This window comes from Panthera tigris, chromosome A1 (genome assembly GCF_018350195.1).
Source record: "Panthera tigris isolate Pti1 chromosome A1, P.tigris_Pti1_mat1.1, whole genome shotgun sequence".
Lineage (NCBI taxonomy): Eukaryota > Metazoa > Chordata > Mammalia > Carnivora > Felidae > Panthera > Panthera tigris.
The window spans coordinates 103744853-103769948 of NC_056660.1; the positions used below are offsets into that span (position 1 = coordinate 103744853).

The window sequence follows — 25096 nt, forward strand, 5'->3', positions numbered from 1 at the left end:
CCTGCTTCAGATTTTGTGTCTCCCTCTCTCTCTGTCCCTCCCCCACTTGTGCTCTGTCTCTGTCAAAAATAAACAAACATTAAAAAAAAATTAAAAAAAAAAAAAAAAAGACAACGGGCAGGTAAAATACTTCACAAATGATCCAGCTAGGCCCACTGCCTGCGGCTTCAAGATTTTAATTTTCATTGGGGTGCCTGGGTGGCTCAGTCGGTTAAGCATCCGACTCCCAGTTTCAGCTCAGGTCATGATCTCACAGCTTGTGGGTTCGAGCCCCGCAATGGGCTCCGTGCTGGTCGTGTATACACAGCCACATATATACACCAATCAATGAATCCGTTTATACTACCTACAAACAGATCTTGGTAACCACAAGAATGCACTGTATTACACAAGTCATCAGTGGGGAAAGGGAAATTCATTTCATCAAATTTGGAGTTGGGAAAATCAATTCAGATCAAATCATAACATATACCCAAAGGTCAAATGGACTAAAAATCAACAGGTCAATACCACAAAACACTTATGGGCCTTTCCAATACAAAAATAAAATGAAACAATCTGTATTTTACATCCAGAACCCTACACCAAATCTTCCATTCCAACTAGGAACAAAGCCCTTTCCTCTAGAAGACTTTGCAAAAACTACCTCCAAATCACCATACTCGGGAAGTTTCTGCAGGATGTGCCCCACCAAAACTACTGTATAACCAATGCCATCAGAAAGAATGCATAGGAGCCAGGAAACAAGAGTCTCTATATCAAGGAGCGGCAAAGGGATACCCACAGATGTCACTTGCAAGCTAGCCCAGGGCGGCCAGTCTAATTGAAGCAGAGGACAAAGAGCACAGGGAGAGATGATTCCAGGAAAAATGAAAAACAGCTACGTGAGTAACTGGCAAATATTAATAGGCATGTGACACAACTCAGGCATTTAGAAATCATTAGTAATAGTCCATTTTTATGAAATATCCAGAATAGACAAATCATCCGTAGAGACGGGAAGCAGACAGGTGGTCGCCAGGGACTGGGGCAGAGGGGAGAAAGGGGAATGACTGCTCAACGGATATGGGGTTTCCTCAGGGGTGATAAAAATGTTCTGGAACCAGACAGTGGTGATGGTTGCACCGATGAGTTAATGTACAAAATGCCACTGAGCCGCACACATTAAAATGGTTAAAATGAAGTTTATGTTGGATTTTACTACACTAAGACAGAAAAAACATAGAGCCAATTAAGCAATAAGGACAATTATTAACTCCAGGAAAAACAAAAGTACGCACGACTTTAAGACAGGATTTATTGCCTTTTGCAGTCACAATTACATCATGACTACAGACTTAACCAAATGCTGTGCTATCAACAGAAACGAGGAATGGGGGGAATGAGAAGAGCTGATAAGAAGTTAATCCTAGGGGGCCTGGATGGCTCAGTTAGTAGAGCAGGCAACTCCTGATCTTGGGGTTGTGGGTTCGAGCCTCATGTTGGGTGTAGAGATGACTTAATAAAATCGTAAAAAATAAAAAAGTTATTCCTCACCTATTACACTGAGAACTCTGCAGACAACATCTCAAATGATTTACTGAAAAACAGCAGGAGGATCTTATTACTTAGGAAATGAGGTGGTCAGCAACCCTAGAAAATGTACAGGAGGTCATTCTGGTAAATTGGGGGGCATTTCAGGAAGTAAGAGGAACAGCCTGTGTTTCAAGCATTCTAGGTTCATTAAATTTTTAACTGTGTACAAGTATTCTTTTAAAAAAAAAAAAAAGCTTTTAAAAAAAGAAAAAGCAGAGGAAAAATTTATAACCTAACTTTCTCCCATCCAAGTACTAACCAGGCCCGACCCTGCTTAGCTTCTGAGATCAGACGAGATCGAGTGCATTCAGGGTGGTATGGCTGTAGACTATAACCTAACTTTCTACACTTAAATTGTTAAAACTATAAGAGATCAACAGATGTGGGGCACCTGGCTGGCTCAGGTGGCACAGCATGTGACTCTTGATCTCCGAGTTGTTAAGTTCAAGCCCCACGTTGTTTGTAGAGAGTACTGAAAAATAAAATCTTTAAAAAAGAAACCAAGTGGGTGCCTGGATGAGTCAGTCAGTTAAATGTCTGACTCTTGATTCTGGCTCAGGTCATGATCTCACCGTTTTGAGTTCGAGCACCACATTGGGCTCCGCACTGAGCGTGGAGCCCACTTGGGATTTTCACTCTCTCTCTCCCCCCGTCTCCAAGTAAATAAATAAAGATTTTTTTTTTTTTTAAATCAATAATTTGATTGCATGAAAAGTCCAAAACTTCAGTGCATCAGAATGTGTGAACATTTTCTGGAACTGAAAACTAAATGTCCTGGTACTTAATCTCATCATATATCCTCGTAAAAACCCATTAAGGTCAACAAACAGCAGGGAAAAAAAACAAACATGAGCAGTTACGTTCAAGAGGGGATAAATAGGAAAAGGGGAGAAAGCACAGTCATCACTGCAAATGTCTACACCTAGCACGCAGATATAATAACGTTACAGTGAAGGCAACAGGAGACAGATTTGTGAGTGTTAGGGAAGGGCAGAAGGGCAAGGAGGCACACCCCTCAGCCCCTTCAGCATTCCCAGGGACAACAAATGCCACCAAGAATGATCTGTGGTTACACAATAGGGAAGAGAGGAGTGAAAAAATTGCACCACATTGCCTTTGAGAAAACTGCCCCATCACCACCGCGTGTGGTCTTCATCACGAGTGCACCCCTCCCCAAAGGGAAGCCAGAACAATCGAGCATCCCGACGCCTGCCGGTGGAAACACAAGAGTCAGGATCGTAGGATCAGCCGTCGGGATGCTCTCTCCCCGGCCTGGAGAAGTACAGCAACACGCCAAGAAACAGGGTTCACGGCAGAGTGGGAGCTGGCACGCTAACCCCACCTCCTGTGTCCACACACAGGCGGGTGGGGAACCGGCAGTGCCACTACAGTAGCAGATGCAAGCAGTCATGAGGGGCTCCGTGGAAACGGTGATCACGAAACGCTGCAGGATTGCTAGCACCTGAAAAAATATGACCGTAACAACACACACGGATGGACACCTCCACTTGCTTGCGCCTGGGTGGCTCACTCGGTTAAACATCCGACTCTGGATTTCAGCTCAGGGCATGATCTCACAGTCTGTGGGGTCAAGCCCCACATCGGGCTCTGGGCTCCTAGTGCAGAGCCTGCTTGGGATTCTCTCTCCCTCTCTGCCCCTCCTCCTGCTTGCTCTCTCAAACATTAAAAAAAAAAAAAAGAAACACTAATAACCAACTTTTATTTCTTAGGTCAGTAAAAAAGAACAAAGGGGGCCAATTTAAGTGCAAATTTTTTTTTAATAAGCATTGTGACAAAAACATTTCCTTGTAACTGCTAGAAACATTATGTAGAAAAATTATGAATTGGTTTCAAAAAAAGCTTTCAGAATTCGTTTTACTCGGCTTCTACACCTAAGACGAGTGCCGCCAGTCACCCCAGCATGCTAGGAAATCGGCCACCATGTCATGGCTTTAACAGATACACAGGAGGATGGAGAGCCTCCTGAAATTCCTAACAGAAATTATAAACGTAAAAAACGTTAAGTGAAAACACTGATACAGCTTGTAATTTAGAACATTTGTTTAAAAATAATATGCTGGAAAAACCCAAGATATAAGAAAATATTTCAATCAAAAAATCACCTTGCAGAATTTTACAAAATAATAATGGCCCGTCAGTATATGATTCCTAAAAGTTTACCTCCCTACCTGCATGAGCCTTTGTTACTATTTCTTTTGTAATTTTAGGCACTATTGATTTTCCACTGAAGAACATGAACTGTCCACCTCTTTGATATACCCCTGACTTCTTCCGGCCAACAAGCTCTCAAGAGGTACACATCATCAGCATTTTGCTTAATACTCAAGGTTGACAACAGCGTGCATTGGTGAACACCAGTCACAGCTATGCCATCGGACATATTACGAATACCTTTCCCACCCTGATAAATTTATAACTGTCTGGTTTTCTCATTTGCTTATTACTTCTCTGGGTCATAACCCATTCTTTGCCAGTTGTCCAAATCTGTCCATACATCCTGATGCATCAAATTATCTACAAATGTTATCTTCTTGGAAGGCTTCCGCCCAGGTCCAAACTGGCAAGAGAGTACAGACTGCCAAGACGACAGGAGACCTTCAAGAGCCAACACGGACTCAACAGGAAACCTTGGGATGACCCACTCCAAAGACTCAGCTTCCTGAGAGGAGGAGGCAGATTCTCAGCCACAAACGAGTGAACGTTCCTCAGGTCACTACTACCACAGGCTGCCACACACACTGTAGTCATTCTCCCGGAACAAATCCAAGGGCAAGTGCACAAACATAATAGCTAAAGTCAACGGTCTAATGTTGCGTAAGAAACCCAGCACACTTTCATTAGACACAGGCACAGCCCTTGGCGGGTACAGGTTCTACGGCAGGAGCAAAACCTAGGTCCACCATGCACAGCTCTTTTGTGGGGACACAAGTGGACATGAGCAAGGCAAGCGGTAATGGCGATGAATAACGCTTAGTCGTTTCACACAAAGCAAGGCATTCCCCACGGATATTGCACTGTGCTCCTCGACATGCACGAACATCAACACACTCCCTTCAAACACCACTCTTCCCCGCACATGCTCAAGGGTAAGGTGAATCAATACTTACTACAGAAATCTTTACTCACACTCAGCCTACCAAGAAGACTTCCTTTTTCTTCTCCATTCTGTGTTTTTCCAAATTCCTACTATAGCATCTACTAGTTTCTTCTAAATTATAATATAAAATTTTTTTTAAAGCATGAACTACTAGCAACATAAAAATTCACCCAATCTGTCACTAAATATGGCTCATGTTGTGACATCTGTATTTTTATTTGTTTAAAGATAAGTCTCTTGACTTAGTTGGGGCCTCAGGGCTAAGAGATTAGCCAAGCATATTCAAAATAATGCATTTATTTATTCAGGGCAAATCTTAATTTTTCTTTGTCTTCAGAAAAAAGAGTTGCGAGAATGCCTGTGAGCTGTGATGTGATGCGATGTGATGTGAGCTGTGATGATTTACTGTCACCTTTACTGAAACTTGATTCCTTGAGCTAGAGGAAGGTCCTTACTGTAGTTGATGGTGCTAGAGGGGAAAAAAATATTAACAAATTACAAAAAGAGTAGTACACACATAATATAGACTATTTTATGCCATTAAGAAAATTTAGCCTATCTGTATATATTACAAGGTGAGATGTCCAAGATACAAGTTGGTGAAGAAAAACAAAATTAGGACAAAGTTAGTATAGATCCAGTGTTGGGGGAAAAAAAAAAGAGGGAGAGAAACACATTTGGGAAAACACCTATCAAACATGTTATTCATAGTCTTCAGGGCACAAGAATATGGGGAATATAATTTTCTTCGTTTATCTCTCAATAACTTGTACTGAACTAGAAGGAAAAACATAGATATTCTCATTCCAACAGAAATAAAATACAATGCAATATTTTAGAAAATAAATATCTTGCCTAGTAATTATATACCTAGATTTTCTCCTGAGAGGAACAATATCCCTATTAAATGGGTCCCGGGGCTCCTGGTGGCTCAGTCAGTCAGGCGTCCAACCCTTGGTTTCAGCTCAGGTCATGATCTCATGGCTTGTGGGTTCAAGCCCCGTGTCGGACTCTGTGCGGACAGCTCAGAGCCTAGAGCCTGGAGCCTGCTTTGGATTCTGTGTCTCCCTCTCTCTCTCTCTCTGCCCCTCCCCTATTCATGCTCCGTCTCTCTCTCAAAAATAAACAAACACTAAAAAACTTTTAAAGATAGTTATAGCCTTAGAAAGAAAGAAAGAAAGAAAGAAAGAAAGAGAAAGAAAGAACCAAAACTAAGTGAAGCAAACCAAAATTAAGTGAAGCTGTGCACAGAACAGGAAGTAGAAGAGCTTTTAATTTTAAAAGAGCATTCCAATCAACAGCTCGAAGCCCAAACCCATCCTCCCAAAGCCTGGTCTTACCAAGTAGATCTTCTCATGTACTGTTTCCAGGCATCGCTACCAGACTCGCGGCCGCCGCCAGTGTGCTTTTCTCCTCCTAGAGAAACACACAAGAAACTTGTATCTCTTGAGCAGTTTGTCTTTACTGGCTCCTACTCAGCAGCACAGAAAGATACCAAAAGAAGACCAGAGCTACCCAACCAGTGAGTTTACATTTAGCTCAGAGTATCTCCTCTACAAACAAAAAAGAGATCAAATAAACCAAATAAACAGGAAGAAAGAACTAGAAGGGGGGCGGGGGGGGAGGAATAAAGAGGAAACAAATTTGCCAAGAAGCAAAAGAAAACCAACCTTACCATGAGACAATGTGTTAAAATCGGAAACCTCTAGATGGTAGAAATAAAATTTTATTTTCTCATTTATGCTTAGCTATACATTATTATCTACAATATACATACTCTGCTTTTATAATATTTTAAATGCTATGGTAATATCCTTAGATTATAAGAAGTTAATGATTCCATACAAGAAAAGGATACTATGTAAAAGTGTGCCATCAAATCACAAGACATTAGGTCTTGATGTTGTGTTTAGTAATAGATACTAAATACTATACAGATACTAAACAGAGGAGAAAATAGTTAACAGAAGAGCTAAGAGAAAAATCTGAGGGGGCACCTGGCTGGCTCAGTCAGAAGAGCCTAAGACTCGTGATCTCGGGGTGGTAGGTTCAAGCCCCACACTGGATGTAGAGATTACTTAAAAAAAACAAACAAACAAACTCTGAGGTTATCTCCCATATGAAAAAACAAACAAACAAACAAACAAAAAGATGAAAAATAGGAGGAAAAAGATAACAAAATTAGACAAGTCTTCAAGAGCTAGTATTCAAGTAATAGTTCTAGTAATTAGCAAGAGAAAAATTGGGGTGCCTGGCTGGCTCAGTCAGTAAAGCTTGCGACCCCTGATCTTGGGGTTGTAAACTCAAGCCTCACGTTAGCTGTAGAGATTACTTAAAAATAAAATCTTTAAAAAAAAAAAAAAAAAAGGAAGGGAAAATAATTGTCAAAGAAACATTATCAAAACAAAACTAGTCAAAACTCCCCAGTACTGAAAATGAGCCCCAATATTCTAATGCTCATCACTGGCCCACGGCCAAGAAAATTTTTTACAGTGGTCTCCACCGACATAAAAAGTAGACCCCGAATTTTGTGATATGGGAAAAAAAAGAAAAGAGATCAGAAACCAAAGTGGACTGGGCTTTCCAACCACAATACCAAAAACCATAATGCCCATGGATAACAACGTCACAAATGTGAAGAAACATTACTGCCAACTACACAGGAAACGCACGGCTTGTGATCTTGCTGCATCTGGGAACCTGGCTGCTATACCTTTCCCAACACTATAAAACTTTCCCTAAAAGATACAAGTGTCTCACTGGGCCTCACCTATTTTCATACAACGGGGTTTATGTTAAACACCTGCTTTCCTTCAGGGAGTCTGGAATTTTGGTATAGGGAAAGGTTGGTATTTCGGAAAGGGTGCCTAGATGACCAGCCCCCAGTAAACGCTGTGGGCAATGAATCTCTAATGAGCTTTCCTGGTAGATGACATTTTAGGTATTTTGTCACAATCCACTGCTGGAAGAATTAAGCACATCCTGTGTTGACTCTGAGAGAGAGAGCACTCTTAGAAGCTTGGTTGGTTCCTCTGGTCTCCCCTTAATCTCTCCTGGCATGATAATGTCATGCCACACACACAGAGAAGGAGGGTTAAGAAGGTTCATCTATCCTAACAGAGGGTCAACACATAATGTCTAAAATTGAGGAAGAGTAAGCAGTTAAAACACTACTTTGACGCCTGGCTGGGTCAGCTGGTAGAGTATGTGACTCTGGATCTCAGGTTCAAGAGTTCAAGCCCCAAGATGGGTGGAGAGAGCGCTTAAAATAAATAAATAAAAATTAGGGGCACCTGGATGGCTCAGTTGATTGAGCATCTGACTTCAGCTCGGGTCATGATCTCAAGGTTGTTGAGTTCGAGCCCAATGTCGAACTTGCTGCTATCAGTACACAACGCGCTTTGGATCCTCTCTCTCCCTCTCTCTCTACCCCTCCCCCCTCCCGCTCTCTCAATCAAAAAAAAAAAAATTGATTAAAAATAAATAAAAACTTTTTTTTTAATTGAAGTAAATTCAAAGGTAAATTTATGTTTGGTTTTTTTCCCTCCAGTAATAATCTCAAAGTAGTTGCCTCTGGTAATGAAGGAGGAAAAGTGGGAGAACAGCTTTTTCCATCTAAAAATTAACTGTGGAGGGGAACCTGGGTGGCTCAGTTGGTTAAGCATCTGATTCTTGATCTCGACTCAGATCATGAGCTCAAGGTTCACGAGATCGAACCCATCTCAGGCTCTGTGCTGACAGCATGGGGCATGCTTGGGATTCTCTTTCTCAAAATAAATAAACGTTAAAACAAACAAAAAACTCAAGACTTAGAAAATACAAGCAGAACGCAGTGAAAAAACCAATTTAGGATTTTATCTAAAATAAAAGATAACATTGGACACTTAGCACACTGCTTAGCAATTAAAAACCAGAATTTTTCATGTGAAACTTGCTGGCTTATGCCTAAAGCCAAGGGTTCTTAATGCTGTCGGGGTCATGGACCATTTCCCCCCAAAAGAGATGCCATTTCAAGGGGTCACATATCTTAAGGGCCCTGGCTCTAATGGGATACTGCATTGGAGAAAAAAGTCAGACCCTGGACAAGAACTCTGCACATGACACATAAGCTCTCTCAAGCATGTAAGACCAGGTTCTTACCGAGTTCTATTATTCCAGTTTCTTAGTCAAACTTTTCTAAAAGCTACTACTGTTTTTCTTGTGCTCTCTTGATTGTGTCCCCACCCCAAATTCCCATACTGGAAGACGGAACTTCCAATACTTAGAATGTGGCTGTGTTTGACAAGAGAACCTTTAAGGAGGTAATTAAGGTTAAATGAGGTCATAAGGAAAAAAACCCATGAAGCCATAAAGGTGGGCCCCTAAAACAACAGGACTGGTGTCCTCAGAAAAAAGGAGGAGATAGCAGTGATACATGTGCCTCCACAGAGAAACAGCCACGTAAGGCCCACAAGCCAGGAAAGAGGCTTCAGGAGAAACCAACACTGCCGAAACCTTGACCTTGGTTGGACTCACAGCCTTCAAAACTGTGAGAAAATAAATTTCTGTTGTTTAAGCCACCCAGTCCATGGTATTTTGTTATGGCAACGCCAACATCTAATATACTGCCCCCAACGTGGAAAAGGATTCTTTACATACCAAATGCACCTCCAATTTCTGCCCCACTCGTTGGGATATTGACGTTTACAATGCCACAGTCTGATCCTTTCGGCCTGTGTGTAAAAAGGGAAGCATGGTTGAGAGCAACCCATTAGGAAATTAAGAAACAAAACAAACAACGGCTGTCTGGGGGGGCTCAGTCGGTTAAGTAGCCGACTTCAGCTCAGGTCATGATCTCCCAGTCCATGGGTTCAAGCCCCATATTGGACTCTGTGTTGACAGCCCAAAGCCTGGAGCATGCTTTGAATTCTGTGTCTCCCTCTCTCTCTGCACTTTCTCTGCTCAAGCTCTGTCTCTCTCGCTCTCTCTCAAAAATAAATAAACACTAAAAAATTAAAAAAAAAAAAAAAAAGAAGAAGAAACCCAACAAACAAAAAATACAAACCTCTAAGACTCTAGATGCTCAAATACTTATTTCAACTAGGATGGCTTCACTTTCTTTTTTATAAGTCCATTCACGAGACAAATTAGACTTACATAAGTTTTCAAAATAGACAAAGTTATACCCAAGCCAGCGGAAGATTCTGCCCAAATCCTTGGTAAAGATGCTACTTGAAAGTCCCTGTTTTACTTCATTATTCCATGCAAACACTTCTTCTTCACTCTAAGAGGACAGACAGTGGAATGATACAGAATCCAGGTCCAAGCTCACAATGGTACATTCATAAGACGTGTAACTTTAGTGCACAAAAGTAAACTAAACATTAACCTACTAATTCCGTTTCTCTGATACACAGCTTTGTGTGTTTTTCCCTTAATTGTGCTCTGAGAAACAGAGGAGTACATGCTTCCATTCAAGCTACTATGTAAGAATTAATTTACAGAGCTCCAATTATGCACAACCCACAGATCTAACTGCTTACAGTACACTTAGTTATTTAATCCTCATCCGATGATACAGGTTTTATATTATCCACGGTCTAAAGATTAGGCAAGAGACACTAAATAATTTGCTCAAGAATTTAGTCACACACACACACACTATAAAACATGAAATTATACCTCTAGTGACATCATGTAAACCAGTGATAAACCATTTAAGTTTTTTAAACATCATCTAACTATAAAAAGACACAATTCTCATTATTTTTTAACTGTTAATTACGGCACATTCCAATCTTGATTCAATCTCTTGGGATTACAGAGAGTGGACCTGGGAGGGGTGGCGGTCAGTTTTTGTCTAACCTTAGCCGAGAAGGGCATAGGTGCCTGTCTTTTATTCCCCACAGGCAGTTTTTTTTGCAGAGTAACTACCTAAAGCCTCCCTATAGGCTAACAGTGAAATTTCACATACTTTCATTGTCTTTACTCTTCTCATTTGTTTTTTCAACATTAAACTAGAGAAAAAGCAAACAGAATCCATTTTTACCTTGAATTTAAAGACATAAAGGATCGGAGCAAACGTTTCTGTGTGGGCAATGGACGCGTCGTGGGCCAGACCTGTCACAATGGTTGGTTCTACGTAATTTCCAGGGCGATCCATAACCTTCAGTAGAGAAGTAAAATCACAAGAATGAAAGCATTTTGTTTTCTGCTACTTTGGGTCATCAGATACAACCTTTGCCGTACTTGTGGAGGAAAATTTAAAAAAAAACAGACAAACACCATTTACAGGTGCATTATTTCCCAAAAATAACGTCATCACGAATGAAAACGTTCTCTGCCTCCTATCGCTCCTAAGTTAGTCAGTCAGATAAAAATAGAAAAAAGAAGGATGAGGTTACACTGAAACACCACTGTTACAGGTGGCTTTTTAAAAAACCTATACAATGTAAAAATACATCATCTATACTATCTGTGTTTTAAGACTGTAATGTGAGGGGTCCCTGGGTGGCTCAGGTATTTAAATGTCTGACCCTTGATTTCAGCTCAGATCATGACCTCACAGTTTGTGGGTTCGAGCCCCACACTGGGTTCTATGCTGACAGCATGAAACCTGCTTGGGATTCTCTCTCCCTCTCTCTCTCTCTCAAAATAAATGAATAAACATTAAAAAAAATTACAATAAATAAATAAATAAAGACAGTACTGTGTCCACCATCCCCAAATTCCTATACTGAAGCTTTAACTGGTACAGTGTGACTGAATTTGGAGACAGAACATCTATTTATTCATTTTTGAATGTTTTTTCTGAGAGAGAGAGAGAGAGAGAGAGAGAGAGAGAGAGAGAAAGCACGTGCGCGCACATGACTGGGGAGGAAGACAAAGAATCCAAAGCAGGCTCCAGGATCTGAGCTGTCAGCACAGAGCCTGACACAGGGCTCATTCCCACAAACTGCAAGATCATGACCTGAGCCAAAGTCCAACGCTTAACTGCCTGAGCCACCCAGGCACCCCTGGAAACAGAATCTCTACGCAAGTAATTAAAGTTCAAATGAGGTCACATGTGAGGGGCCCTAATCAGCCAGAACTGACATCCCTACAAGAGGAAGAGATACCAGAAACACAAAGGAAAAGCCATGTGAGCACACCAATATGGTGGCCATCTGCATGCCAAGAACACAGGCCTCACCAGAAACTCTGCCAGGACCTTGATTTTAGACTCAGCCCCCACAACTGTGTCAATTTCTGTCATTTAAATGACCCAGTCTGCCCTAGCAAACCAATATATACTGTACAAAAATCAAAAGCCCCAAGAGTATACTGTAGACACTCTCCTAACCAACCTCCATGGAACCAAATTACTAGTTCATGTCCAGTTAACTAATGCTTGCATTCGTTCTGTAAAATACTCTTGATGCCCATGGTTGGGTGGTCTAGACTCCACTGTGTTTGTATTATTCTTTGAGCTGTGTGTTTTCCAAGAGTCAATTGTATCAACTCCCAATCCCATGCATGGCAGCAGTATCTATTACTGTAACACCACATTGCATTACATAACTTACGTACATGTTACACAAAGAAAAAAAAAGTAACACGAGTAACAAAAAATACACAAATATACAAACACACCTCTATTTAACAAGGCATGTGTGTGTGTGTGTGTGTGTGTGTGTGTGTGTGTGTGCTCTGCTGTCAGCAGGGCCCGCTTCTGATCCTCTGTCCCCTCCTCTCTCTGCCCCTCCCCAGCTTGCACTCTCTCTCTCTCTCTCTCTCGCTCTCGCTCTCTCTCTCTCTCTCTCGCTCTCTCTCGAAAATAAGCAAACATGTAATGGGGTGCCTTGGTGGTTCAGTCAGTTAAGTGTCTGGCTTCAGCTCAGCTCGTGAACTTATGATTCATGAGTTCAAGCCCTGCATCGGGCTCTCTGCTGTCAGTGTGGAGCCTACTTCAGATCCTCTGTCTTCCTCTCTCTGTCCTTCCTCACTCCCGGGAACATGTGACTTACTTGCTCCCTCTCAAAAAATAAACATTAACAAAAAAATTTTATTTTTTATGTTTTTAAATGTTTTATTTATTGAGAGCAAGTGAGCAAGAGAGACAAAGTGTGAGTGGGGGAGGGGCAGAGAGACAGGGAGACACAGAATCAAAAGGAGGCTCCAAGGCTCCAAGCTGTCAGCACAGAGCCCGACACAGAGCTCAAACCCACAAACCATGAGATCATGACCTGAGCCACCCAGGTGCCTCTAACAAAAAAATTTTTTAATAAACATTTAAAAAAAAACAGAGGTATCAGTTCCCAAATACTAGGATACATATTTTTAACAGAGCTTTGTATTGTGCTATGAAAACCTTCTACCCTGTGTTTGTTGTTCTACACATGTCGCTGCGTGTCCCGACAGACGTTTCAAAGCTCTATGGGAAATGCAAAGTTGAAAGTTCCATGGGAAACGTGAGTTCAGAACTCGGCACCACTACAGTGACCATCATCAGGGCTAAGATTTATGTGATACAAAAATGGGAGTACACCATCAGTGGAAAAAAGAAACCCCGGAGTCAACCCAGTGACTAGACCAACACACTGCCCAACCAAACGGTCAACCAGTTATTTTTGTCGCCTTTATACCAAATTGCCTTATAACCGATTGGTTATCCAACAGTAACGTTTGTGGTGGAAACGCTTGCAGCCAAGAGATCTACAGCGAAACTGCTTCATATCCTTTGATTTCCTGCCTTAACTGACTTTTAAAAGTAACCACTAAATACAGATTCTGATTGCTCTGAATACAAAGTCTTGTACTGTCCCATGGAAAGGTCTCCCTTCCATACAAATTCCCAGGGACTCAATTCAACAGCCATCACGACTCGGAGTTTCTTGTGTGTCCTTCCAGAAGTGTTCCGTGCCTTTTATGCTGTCACTCATTGAAACACCTATTTCCCCCTTATGAAAAGATGGAGAAGGCAAAGTCAGTAGTTGGGGGACCCTCCGCCATCTGCGCAGAGCCCTGCTCATGCTGAAAGGAAAGGAAGCAAACGTCTGTCACTACTGAGCTGGGCTGTCATTACCTTGCCACCATAGACCACAGTGCCACCTTCTTTCTTTGCTTCTTCCACTGCTCCAAGAAACATGCTCACTGACTGTTTGGTGTGGAGTGGCCCGTAGAGGACATTAGCTGCAGAGAAAAAGGAATGTGTGTCATTTCACCCCAAAAGGCATCATTACTGTTAGAAAACCTTTCCCAGTGAACAGCCCCACCCCTTCAGACAGCCTCTCAGTGTAGACAAGGAGTCAGCAAACTCTTCTGGTAAAAGGCTAGACAGGAAATAGTCAACGTTCTGCATGACACAGGCCGTCTCTGCCACAGTAGTCACAGAAGACACTTAAACCAGGGGGTGGGACTGTGTCCTGCTTAAAGTTTCTCTACATAAGCAGGTAATGAAATCTGCCAATCCCTGGGTTAAAGGAATGGCTATCAATTAATCAGAGCGCCGCACCAAAAATATACGATCCGTTTATTCACGACCATGAGATCATGCTCTAAGAAGTTCACAGGCTCAGGAGCTGGTGTGGAACGGAACAGGGAAAAATAGATGCAGCCCTATATGGCTGCTGGAATCCAAACCATTAAAAGTGGCCAGGGGACAGAGGAAGAAGGGAGATCTAGGGAGGCCTCAGGGGAATCTTAGAGCACCAGTTACGGGAAAAGCGGGCTGAAGAGGACTCCAGCGGAAAGAGTAGCAGAACGGAGCGTGGACACTGGGAGCTCTACAAGAAAGATGGGAAAGCTGGAGCTCAGGGAGCAAGGGAGGAAATGGTACACAGCCAGTCAGGGGGTGGGCAGGGGAGGAGGCAGAGGTCACGTCATGAGAGACTGTGAGCCTGATCCAGAGAGACTTGGAAGGGATCCAGGTTTCAGCAGAAGAGCCATTAGAAGTCACTGGAGTGTATGAAGCAGGAAAATGAATTATTTCATCTAATTACATGTTTTAAAAAACCATTCTGGCTTCTCTGGAAGGCAGAAGTGGAAGCAGGCAGGTCAGGGAGGGCACACTCTTGCAGCCTTCCATGAGAATGGTGGTGGCTTGCACAAGGGTCATAAGAGTGCAGAGAGGGGCGCCTGGGTGGCTCGGTCAGGTCTGATCTCAGTAGTATCACTTTGGGTCAGGTCATGATCTCACAATTTGGGGGTTCGAGCCCCACATCTGGCTCTGTGCTGACGGCTTGGAGCCTGGAGCCGGCTTCTGATTCTGTGTCTCCCTCTCTCTGCACCTCCCCTGCTCGCACTCTGTCTCTCTCCGACTCTCAAAAACTAAATAAATGCTAATAAAAGAAAAAAAATTTTTTTTAAAAAGAGTGCAGAGAGAAGAAGCTCGTCAAAGTCATCCCATCTGAACATCATCTCCGAGACTCACCCACCAGCCTACATCAAGCACCCAGGATCCTAAGCTAGGAGCAGACTTGATGCCCCACGTGCCCGATAACCTGCTTCATATGCCCTCAGGCCTCAGAAAAGAAAAAACAAAAAGTCTGAGATAGAAACACTGGTAACACCAACTGTCAAAAAGGAATACCTTTGAAATCAACCAGATACTCACAGTCCCAAGGGTTCCCCACACGGATTTGTGCATAGGCCTTTTTAAGTCTATTTACAACTTCATCATGGATGCTCTCATGTAAAAACTAAGCGATAAAAGAAACATTCAAGGGAAGATTCAAATAAACACATAAATTTGTCAACAATGTGCGATTTTTATTAACAGTACTAATTTATAGTTCATACTAGTTCTTAGACACTGTGATCTCTGAAAACAAAAGCAAACAGAAGTATACGTTCTTTAATTATTTAATTCCTACTTTTAATAACTACATTAAGATAATAAATTTCCACTCGGCAGATGTTAAACAGAAATCATAAGCCTTGTCTTTACCAAGTTTCTAAGGACCTGTCTGGCCAAGCTTCACACAGCAATTATGCCTGTTTTTACTCTAAAGCATTCAACATCTTAATTACCAGAGAACCTCAAGTGTATCTGTCCCAGTTGTGGTGAACACATATTGGCAGCTGTTTGGTCTGCCTTGGTGTGGCTGTTGTGTAATAGCATGCTCTCGGCGGATTAGGTCTCCAGAGGGAGGACTCAACCAGGAGGACCGCCTTTGGACTCACACTAGGTAGGATGTGAGCTCCAAGCTTTGTTCCCACTGACAGGGGTGAACTGGTCCAGCCATCCATTCTCTGGGTCGGTTTTCATGTAGCAAATGGATTGGCAGTCATGGAGAGGTCCACAGTACTGGAATGGGTTTTTCTACACATCACTGTCCCTATGAAAACCAATCTGGGCAATGACTAATAGCATCCTTTAATGTTTAACACTACATGTAAAGCATGGACTTGTATACTTGCTCCAAGACACAAAGGAAAAGTAAAACTTAGCTGAATATACAAAGGCTTGACTTCCATGTCATTTCACATTTCACATATCATTAAAATTATAATCTTTTGGACGACCTGTTTCCTTCTTAGCATTAGTGTAATAAAGGTCTAAAGTAAATTCAACAAATTGTAAACATTCTATGAATATCGTATCTCAGATGTTTTTGGAGAACAACTATAGAAAAACAAAGGAAAGACAGATCTCCAACTGTTATAAAATAGAGAAAAAATGAGTATGAAAAGTTACAGAAAAAGTAGGCTTAATTTCCAGACCCGTTTTATTCTAATTTGGATTATGTTAACCTTGTAAAGAATTGGTTCATACTGAGGCTAAGAGTAAAAACACAAAGCCAGTTTCTCTGTAATTTAAATGTACAACTGTTTGAAATTTTTAATTACAAGAGGAAAACTCAACAATAATAATTTTTAAAATGTCAAATGTAGCCACACTTTGTACCTAATCAAAACTTGCTTGGTTGTAGTACTGAGTTTTCAGGACCATGAGAGCCATGAAAATCAGGCTGATACCCCACACAAAACCGAAATCCAGCTCAAATATAAGTACAGACATTAAACTTCCCAAACCCCATACGCTGATGCTAAATCACATCTCCCTCTGTGCACTTAATAATAATGTGTCCTATATATGTGTGCACAGACTATACATTCATCCAGAGACAACCCACCTTTGCTTTTCAATAAACCATGTCACATCAAGTCTAGAAATGTAAGACCAGACTTATGGGCCCCAAATTAGTATCTTTATGTTTTACTGAAGTGTTTTTATAACGAAGCCAAGGCTCTATATCCTTTAGCGAATAATTTTCGAACTCTTCAAACTTATAGCTGATTTTATTCTCCAAGTGACATTGGACTTTGTCCATATTGTTTGAGGTCTCCGTCCCCAGTCCAGCTCCACCACTTGTAGCTTGGGCACAATCCCTGGTTGATCAGCCTTGAGCACACAAGAGTGTATCAGGGCCACAGATGTGTTGTGTCTACAGGAACACACTTTTCCAGCAATACTTGTACACCACTTCCTAACAGCGCAACGTGTAACCAAGTGGGTTGTGAAGACAATGTCACGTGCCCAACCCGACACACTCACCAGGCGCCGTGCAGTGGTACATCTCTGGCCCGCTGTCCCCACGGCTGCGAAGAGAGCCGACGGAACGACCAAGCTGAGGTCTGCATCCTCAAAAGCTTGGAGAAACAAAACACACACCTGTCAGTGTCGCCATGTAGACGGGCTAACCGGTCGACCAGATGATGCCATCAGAAAGCTCAGGAAGAGAGTGTGTCAGCATTACCCCAGTGATGTAAGCATGTTCACACCACGAAGCCTCCATTAAGGCAGAATAACGAGCTCTATGGTCTTTACCTCAGTACAGTTGTCAGAGGAGATTAATAATGGTAGGCACCTGACAGGATTTTTGTGGGGCTTAAAGGAAATAAACTCATATGAAACAGCTGAGCACAGTCCCTGCAACTACCCAGGGCTCACTAAATGCTATTTGCAAATGAACACTCTCTAGATAAGAAGTCCAACCCGAACAAACCCATCGCCACATGCTTTTTAAACTTCTGGTGTTCACCACAACAATATAGGCATCTACACATGGTAACAAGGGCAATATACAAATTACCAGGTTTTGCCTTCTTATCACAAAGTCCATGCTTCTATTAAATCTCAATCCATCGATGTGCATTATCCACAAAAGGCTGATAACCTATTTTGTGCCCGACAACTGAAAATGAGAATTGGGTAAACTCCAAGCCTATGGGTTAAGTGATAAAATGCTTTAAGGAAGTGATCCTTCCCAATAAAAAAGCACTCAACCAAGATCTTGCTATAGACAAACTAATTTTTTAATATATAAAGGAATCAACAAGTCATGTAAGAGTTACTTACTTTAGAAAAACATGTGGCCAGTTTTCAGAAAGCAGAAGGAAAAACAAGAAATCATGACAAGCTACAAAGGCTCAGACACAGGCTCGAAGCCCCAGGTAACATTTCCCAGCATGAACACCTGTCCTTCCTAGTTATCTCTGCCTTCAAACCTTTGTGTCGTATCTCACAAGTGAAACTCTGAAACCTAAAATTAGGTCTTAGACGCACACAACAGAGGAGGGAAGAAAGTGTCCACCCAAGTTCTGTATGGTCACCATGGCTACCGAAGCTATTCTCAACAGCAAACAAATAAAGGGCGGCCTTACCAATGATGGCATTGTTTCCTCCAAGTTCTAACAAACTTCTCCCTTTAAAAATACACAAACACACGTTAATGCCCATTTCAGTACTTAGCGCACACTGACAGATGGCCTCAAATCACAGCCTATCTCAACTGTGTTTTCTTTTTTTTAAGTTTATTTAATTTGAGAGACAGAGAGAGAGAGACAGAGAGAGAGAGAGACAGAGAGAGAGAGAAGGGGAAGGGCAGAAAGACAGAGAGGGAGAGAGAGCATCCCAAGCAGGCTCCGTGATGTCAGCACAGAGCCTGGCGCGGGGCTCAATCTCACGAAACACAAGATCATGACCTGAGCCGAAACCAAGAGTTGGACACTTAACAGACTGAGCCACCCAGGCACCCGAGTTTATTTTCTGATTTAAACTGTAGCATAAGGGGGCACGTGGATGGCTCAGTCGGTTAACGTCTGACGTCAGCTAAGGTCATGGTTTCATGGTTCGTGAGTTTGAGCCCCACATCGGACACTCCACTTTCAGCGAGGAACCGCTATGGATTCCCTCCCTCCCTCTCAGCCCCTCACCCACTTGATCACTCTCTCTCAAAAATAAAAAACATGAAAAAAATTTTTTTAAACTCTATCATAAGGATTGCAATGATGTCAAATTTCTTGATTTTAATAACCTTATCATACATAGTTATATGGCACAGTGTCCTTCTTAAGAAATACACCAACACAATGTCTTCACCTTTCCCCAAAGGTTAAGAAACAACATGCACCCACAGTTTATGTGTGTGCGTGCTGCCAGAGAGAAAGAAAGTGATAAAACAAATGGGGAAACAAGTAAGTAGTGGGTGAATTTTGTTCAAGGGTATACAGGAATTTCTTGTGTTAGTCATGTAACTTTTCTCTAAATGTGAAATTATATCCCCTCCCCAACTCCACAAACATTTAGTGTAAAACGGAGCAGTCATTGTGGAAGACTGTGTAACTTTCCAAGAAATGAATCACAGGATTACCATATGCCTATCAATCCACTTCTGGGTACCTAACCAATTGAAGTGAAAACAGGAACTTGAACAGGTAAGAGGAGACCTATGCTCAGAGCTGCGCTGTTCGTAACAGCCACAAGGTGGAGACAAAAATAAAAACAAAAAACAGGAGCTACAAGGTAGCAGCAGCCCAAGTGTCTATCAATAAGTGCCCGAATCAGGGCGCCTTCGTGGCTCGGTCAGTTAAGCATCTAACTTCAGCTCAGGTCATCATCTTATGGTTTGCGAGTTTGAGCCCCACATCAGACTTGTGCCGATGGTTCGGAGCCTGGAGCCTGCTTTGGATTCTGTGTCTCCCTCTCTGTCTGCCCCTCCCCCTGCTCACGCTCTGTCTCTCTCTCCCTCAAAAATAAATAAACATTTAAAAAAAATTTTTTTAAATGAATGAATGAATCAACCAAATGTGGTAAATACATACAAGGGAATAACCTTCCGCCCTAAAAAGGAAGAAAATTCTGACACACGTTGCAACCTTTAAGACATGCTATGCCAGTCACAAAAGGACAAATATTGGGTGGTGATTCTACTTATAGGAGGTTCTTAGAAGAGTCAAATCCAGAAAAGAAAGAAAGGAGAATGATGGTTGCCAAGGGCTGGAAGAAGGCAGAAATACAGAGGTGGTTTTTAATGGGGATGATGTTGGGAAAACAAAAAAGGTCTGGAGATGGATGATGGTGATGGTTGCACAACAATGAACATGTACTTAATGCCATAGAAGTATACACTTAAAATGGTTAAAATGATACATTTTATATTATATACATAATACAAAATATATGTACATATATGTTTCTACACACACACAAACACACACATATTTTTTTACAATAAAAAAAGTTAAAAAATTATGTGCTCAGATGGCTCAGTCAGTTATGCATCCAACTCTTGATTTTGGCTCAGGTCATGATCTCACAGTTCATAGCATCAAGCCCCACATCGGGGTCTGCACTGATAGTGTGGAGCCTGCTTGAGATTCTCTCCTCCTCTGTCTCTGCCCCTACCCGGCTCATGCTGGCTCACTCTCTCTCTCACTCCCTCTCAAACTAAAGAAACTTTAAAACAAGTATGTGCTCACTGCAGGAAAAAATGTTTTAATCAGAAAGTATCAAACAGGCGAAAAGTCATGGCTCGTAAGCATAATGAAATCTCTCCTCATAATTGGGTATAGGGCCTTCAAATCTCTTCAATGTTCATTTCTATTTACTTGAGATTGTACAAACTAATTTGCTCTTACACCTTTTACCTAAGTTAAGAGCTGTTTAAAAAAAATCACTGCACAGTACTTCACCATGACGGCAGACTAAATTTTACTTAGCTACTGCTCTAGTGTTGGATATATTGGTTAATTTTTTTAATGTTTATTATTTATTTCTGAGATGGGGGAGGGGCAGAGAGAGAGAGGGACACAGAGAATCTCAAGCAGGCTCTGCGCTGTCTTCGAGGAGCCCGATTTGGGCTCGAACTCACAAACCCTGAGATCATGACCTGAGCCGAAATCAAGAACCAGAGGCTTAGCCAACTAACCACTCAGGCACCCCTGGATTGTGTTTTATATTGCTGAATTTTAATAGTCCTTTATTTATTCTAGATACCAATATGTTATCAGATAAAGGATTTGCAAATACCCTCTCCGATTCTGTAGGTTGTTCTGTCCATCTTTTTGATAGTACCCTTTGAAACACGAAAGTTTTTTTTTTTATTTTATTTTTTTAATTTTTTTTTATTGTTTATTTATTTTTGAGACACAGAGAGACACAGCATGAGTGGCGGAGGGGCAGAGAGAGAGGGAGACACAGAATCAGAGTCCAGACTCTGAGCTGTCAGCACAGAGCCCGACACGGGGCTCAAACTCACAAACCGTGAGATCATGACCTGAGCTGAAGTCGGTCGCTCAACTGACTGAGCCACCCAGGCGCCCCTGAAGCACGAAAGTTTTATTTTTGATGAAGTCTATCTAATGTTGGTTATGTTTTAAGGGTCATATCCTAGAAACCACTGCCTAATCCAAAGTCATAAAAACCTATTCCTATGTTTTCTTCTAAGAGTTTGATAGTTCTGGCTCTCACATTCAGGTCTTTGATACATTAGGAGTTAATTTTTGTGTACAAGAAGAGGTGGGGTCTACTTTCATATGTACATACTTGGATATCTAGTTGTCCCAGCACCATTTGTTAAAAAGACTAGTTTTTCCCTCCACTGAAATGTCCTGGCACCCTTATCAAAAATCAGTTAACCGTAACTCGAAGGGCTTATTTCTGGACTGTTATTCCACTCATTTTTATGTCTATCCTGATGCCAGTACATAGTCTTGAATTTTTTATATGGAATTTTTTATACTCAGTTGCAGTATTAGGACATATGGGTCCCCCTTTGGTATTTTTCAAGACTGTTTGGCTGCTTGGGGTCCTTTGCATTTCATCTGAATTTTAGGATCAGCCTGTCAATTCTGCAAAGAAGCTAGCTGACATTTGGAAAGGGATTGCAATGAATCTGTAGATTACTTGGACAGTATTGATCTTAGGCTACAATAATACTAAGGTTCCCAAACAGTAAAAATGGGATGTCTTTACATTGACTTAGGTGTTCTTTAATTACTTTCAATGATACTCTGTAGTAATTCCTGTGTGAAAGACTCCAACTTCCTTTGTTGTATTTATTATTTTTTAAAGATTTTATTTTTAAGTAATCACGTCCAATGTGGGGCCTGAACCCACAACCCTGAGATCAAGAGCTGCATGCTCTACTAACTGAGACAGCCAGGAGCCCCTGTTGAATTTATTCTTAAGTATTTTATTCTTTTTGACACTAGTGTAAATGTCTTCAGAATTTCATTTTGAGAATGCTTATGGTCAAAGTAAAGGAATGCAAGTGATCTTTGTATTGTATCTTGTATCCTGTAACCTTGCTGACCTTAGTTATTAGCTCTACTGGCTTGTAAACTTGCTGTTTAAAAGCAATGCCTTTGGCAGGCACCTGGGGGCTCAGTTAAGTGTTAGACTGTGGATTTCAGCTCAGGTCTTTTCTCACAGTTGGTGGGATCAAGCTCCGTGTTGGGCTCTGGGCTGACAGCATAGAGCCTGCTTGAGATTCTCTTTCTCTCTCTTTCTCAAAATAAATGTATGAATTTTAAAAAAATAAATAAATAAGCAAACAATGAAATGAAATGAAATGAAATGAAATGAAATGAAATGAAATGAAATGAAATGAAATGAAATGAAACGAAACGAAACGAAACGAAACGAAACGAAACGAAACGAAACGAAACAAAACGAAATGAAAACCAATGCCTGTGGGGGCACCTGGCTGGCTCAGTTTGGTAGAGCATGGGACTCTTGATCTTGGGTTTGTGAGTTCAAGCCCCACACTGTGGGTAGAGATTACTTTAAAAAATTAAATCTTTTTAATAAATAAATAATAAAACTGCCTTAATGAGCCATAAAGCATACAAGGCTGTGTGTATAAAACCCTTTTCAGTCATATATACGTAAAATGTAAACAAGAACAGATTTAAGTCTTCCGTTCCATACTTATTCTAGGTCCTGTACTCCCTGGCCCTGCTTGGAGCGTGAATTTTCTGTTTTTAATTTGCCAAACACTTCTGATAGAAATAAAGAAATGTATTTGATAGGATTTCACTATGGTAATTTAGGGGGAAAATGAAATCCTTCTGAAAATTATGCTATTAAATTTGCAATCTCCCCATTAATAGCTGTATCCCTCTGTTACCTGGATATTCAAATAAACATGGCTGCTGTCCCTTCAGAAGGGATCAGGGAGGAAAAACCCAACTTTTAGATTTCATATCCATCCCTGATGGAACTGCAATCCTCATTAAAAGGCAACACTTACCAAACCTCTCCTGCACCATAAGGGCCACCTGTTTTCCCACCTGTGTGCTCCCGGTGAAGGACAGCAGGTTCACCCGTTCATCTTTGGCCATTGCAGTGCTGCAGGGGAATAAACACAGTCACCCAAGGCAGAGAAACCCACCAACAGTGGCACCTGCTAGAACCAGGTCAGAACATTTCCTCATCATGAAAAGACACTCACTCAAAGATACAAATATGTCTATCCCAAGGATGCAAAGGAAAGTTTTCATGAAAATGAACTAGATGTTCACAGGCAGAGCCATACAGCACAATAGGCTAACCTGGTCAGGGAGCTCTCTGTAAACTGAAATCACCTTGAGGACATTGTTAAGGATGAAAGTCCTTCCTATACATTATGACCTTAGCACTTCCTTGATTAACATCCCAGTTATTCTGCAGACCCCTCAACTACTAATTCCTTTAAGAATTAAAAATGTGAAGGTTGCAGGAAAGCATCCTAAGTATCTCTCATGAAATCTCACTTAATAAAGACTGTGCTAGGATTTCCAGTTACCCCTAAGAAATATAAATCAGATACTATCGATCTGATCCACCTGGCTCCTGGTTCAGAGCTTCAAAGGACTCAGTATGGACCATGCAGGGTAGCCAGAGCATCAGACTTATGTTAAGGCTGGAACAGCTTGATGAGATTATGCATGGAGACTTCCCCAGGTTCAGCCCAGCAAACGTGAGCACGGATATGGATACTCAAAGTGGCTGTTACTAAATGCATGACTGCAAACACTACTCTATCTGAGCTAGCTCAAGACCAACGTGAAGGACTGATGTCCAAAGAAGAGGGGCGCCTGGGTGACACAGTTGGCTAAGCGTCCAACTCTTGAGTTTAACTCAGGTTACGATCTCATGGTTCATGGGTTCAACACCCACATCGGCCCTGCCCTGACAGTGCGGACCCTGCTTGGGAATCTGTCTCCCTCTCTCTCTGCTCCTCCCCCACTCATGATTCTTCTCTCTCTCTCAAAAATAAACATTAAAAAAAAAACAAAGTACAAAGCGCAAAAAAGACTAGGTCAAAGGATATATTATTCATTTTATAAATGACATTTAGATATTATTTCACTATCCACTCTATATGTGAAAGTTGTATTCTCTAACACGTTCCCATTTTTATAAAAAAGGACTGATTCATTCATTCATTCATTCAGTCAGTCAGTCATTCATTTTGAGACTGACCAGTAGGTGGAGTAGTATGGTAACAGTGATGGATGGAGATCAACATTTTAACCACACCAGTGTGGGCTGTGAGGCCTGACTCCTATGAAACCACACTTAATTAAAGTCTAATCCAGGGGCACCTGGCTGGCTCAGTGGGCAGAGCATGGGACTCTTGATCTTGGAGTTGTGAGTTCGAACCCCACGTTGGACATAAAGATTACTTAAATATAAAATCTTAAAATAAATACATAAACAAAGTCTAAGCCAGTAGTAACAACTTCAACTTCCATCATTGTTCAGGGCAATCAGAGTCAGTTCCCAGCTTAAAAACAGGCTCTGATGTTATGCTGAGTTAAAGAAACCAGACACAAAAGGCCACATGTTATATGATTCCATCTACATGAAATGTCCCAAACAGGCCCAACTATAGAGATAGAAAGTACAGGAGTGGTTGCCAGGGGGAAGAGGGAAGATGGTAAGTGAGTGCTAATACGTACAAAGTTCCTTCCTGGTGAAATGAAAATGTTCTCAAATAAGATAATGGTAATGGTTGCAAAACACTGTGAATATTCTAAAAACCACTCAACTATACCTTTCTAAAGAGAGAATTTCATGGTATGTGAATTATATAGCAATTTTCTTAAAACAATACATTTTTAAAATGAGGCTCTATTCCCAGGGGCCCCTTTTTTCGTTCAGCTCAAGAACCT

At 41.5% G+C, this 25096-nt stretch overlaps 1 protein-coding gene across 2 annotated transcripts in view; it reads right to left on the reverse strand.

Annotated features, from left to right (window-relative positions):
* Positions 1–4974: 4974 nt before the first annotated feature.
* Positions 4975–25096, reverse strand: part of ALDH7A1 (aldehyde dehydrogenase 7 family member A1) — a 39371-nt gene continuing 19249 nt past the window's right edge. The window contains exons 9-18 of one of the 2 annotated variants that reach the window (XM_007087806.3): positions 23191–23288; positions 18320–18361; positions 17211–17305; positions 15267–15351; positions 13737–13843; positions 10722–10838; positions 9859–9956; positions 9332–9405; positions 6034–6109; positions 4975–5162 (exon numbers count right to left, since the gene is read on the reverse strand). In XM_007087806.3, coding sequence (XP_007087868.1) covers positions 5108–5162; positions 6034–6109; positions 9332–9405; positions 9859–9956; positions 10722–10838; positions 13737–13843; positions 15267–15351; positions 17211–17305; positions 18320–18361; positions 23191–23288 — 847 coding nt within the window. In that variant the 3' untranslated portion in view covers positions 4975–5107. Of the gene's footprint in view, positions 5163–6033; positions 6110–9331; positions 9406–9829; positions 9957–10721; positions 10839–13736; positions 13844–15266; positions 15352–17210; positions 17306–18319; positions 18362–23190; positions 23289–25096 lie in introns of those variants that run through there. The other variant, XM_042982968.1, reaches the window with a different exon arrangement.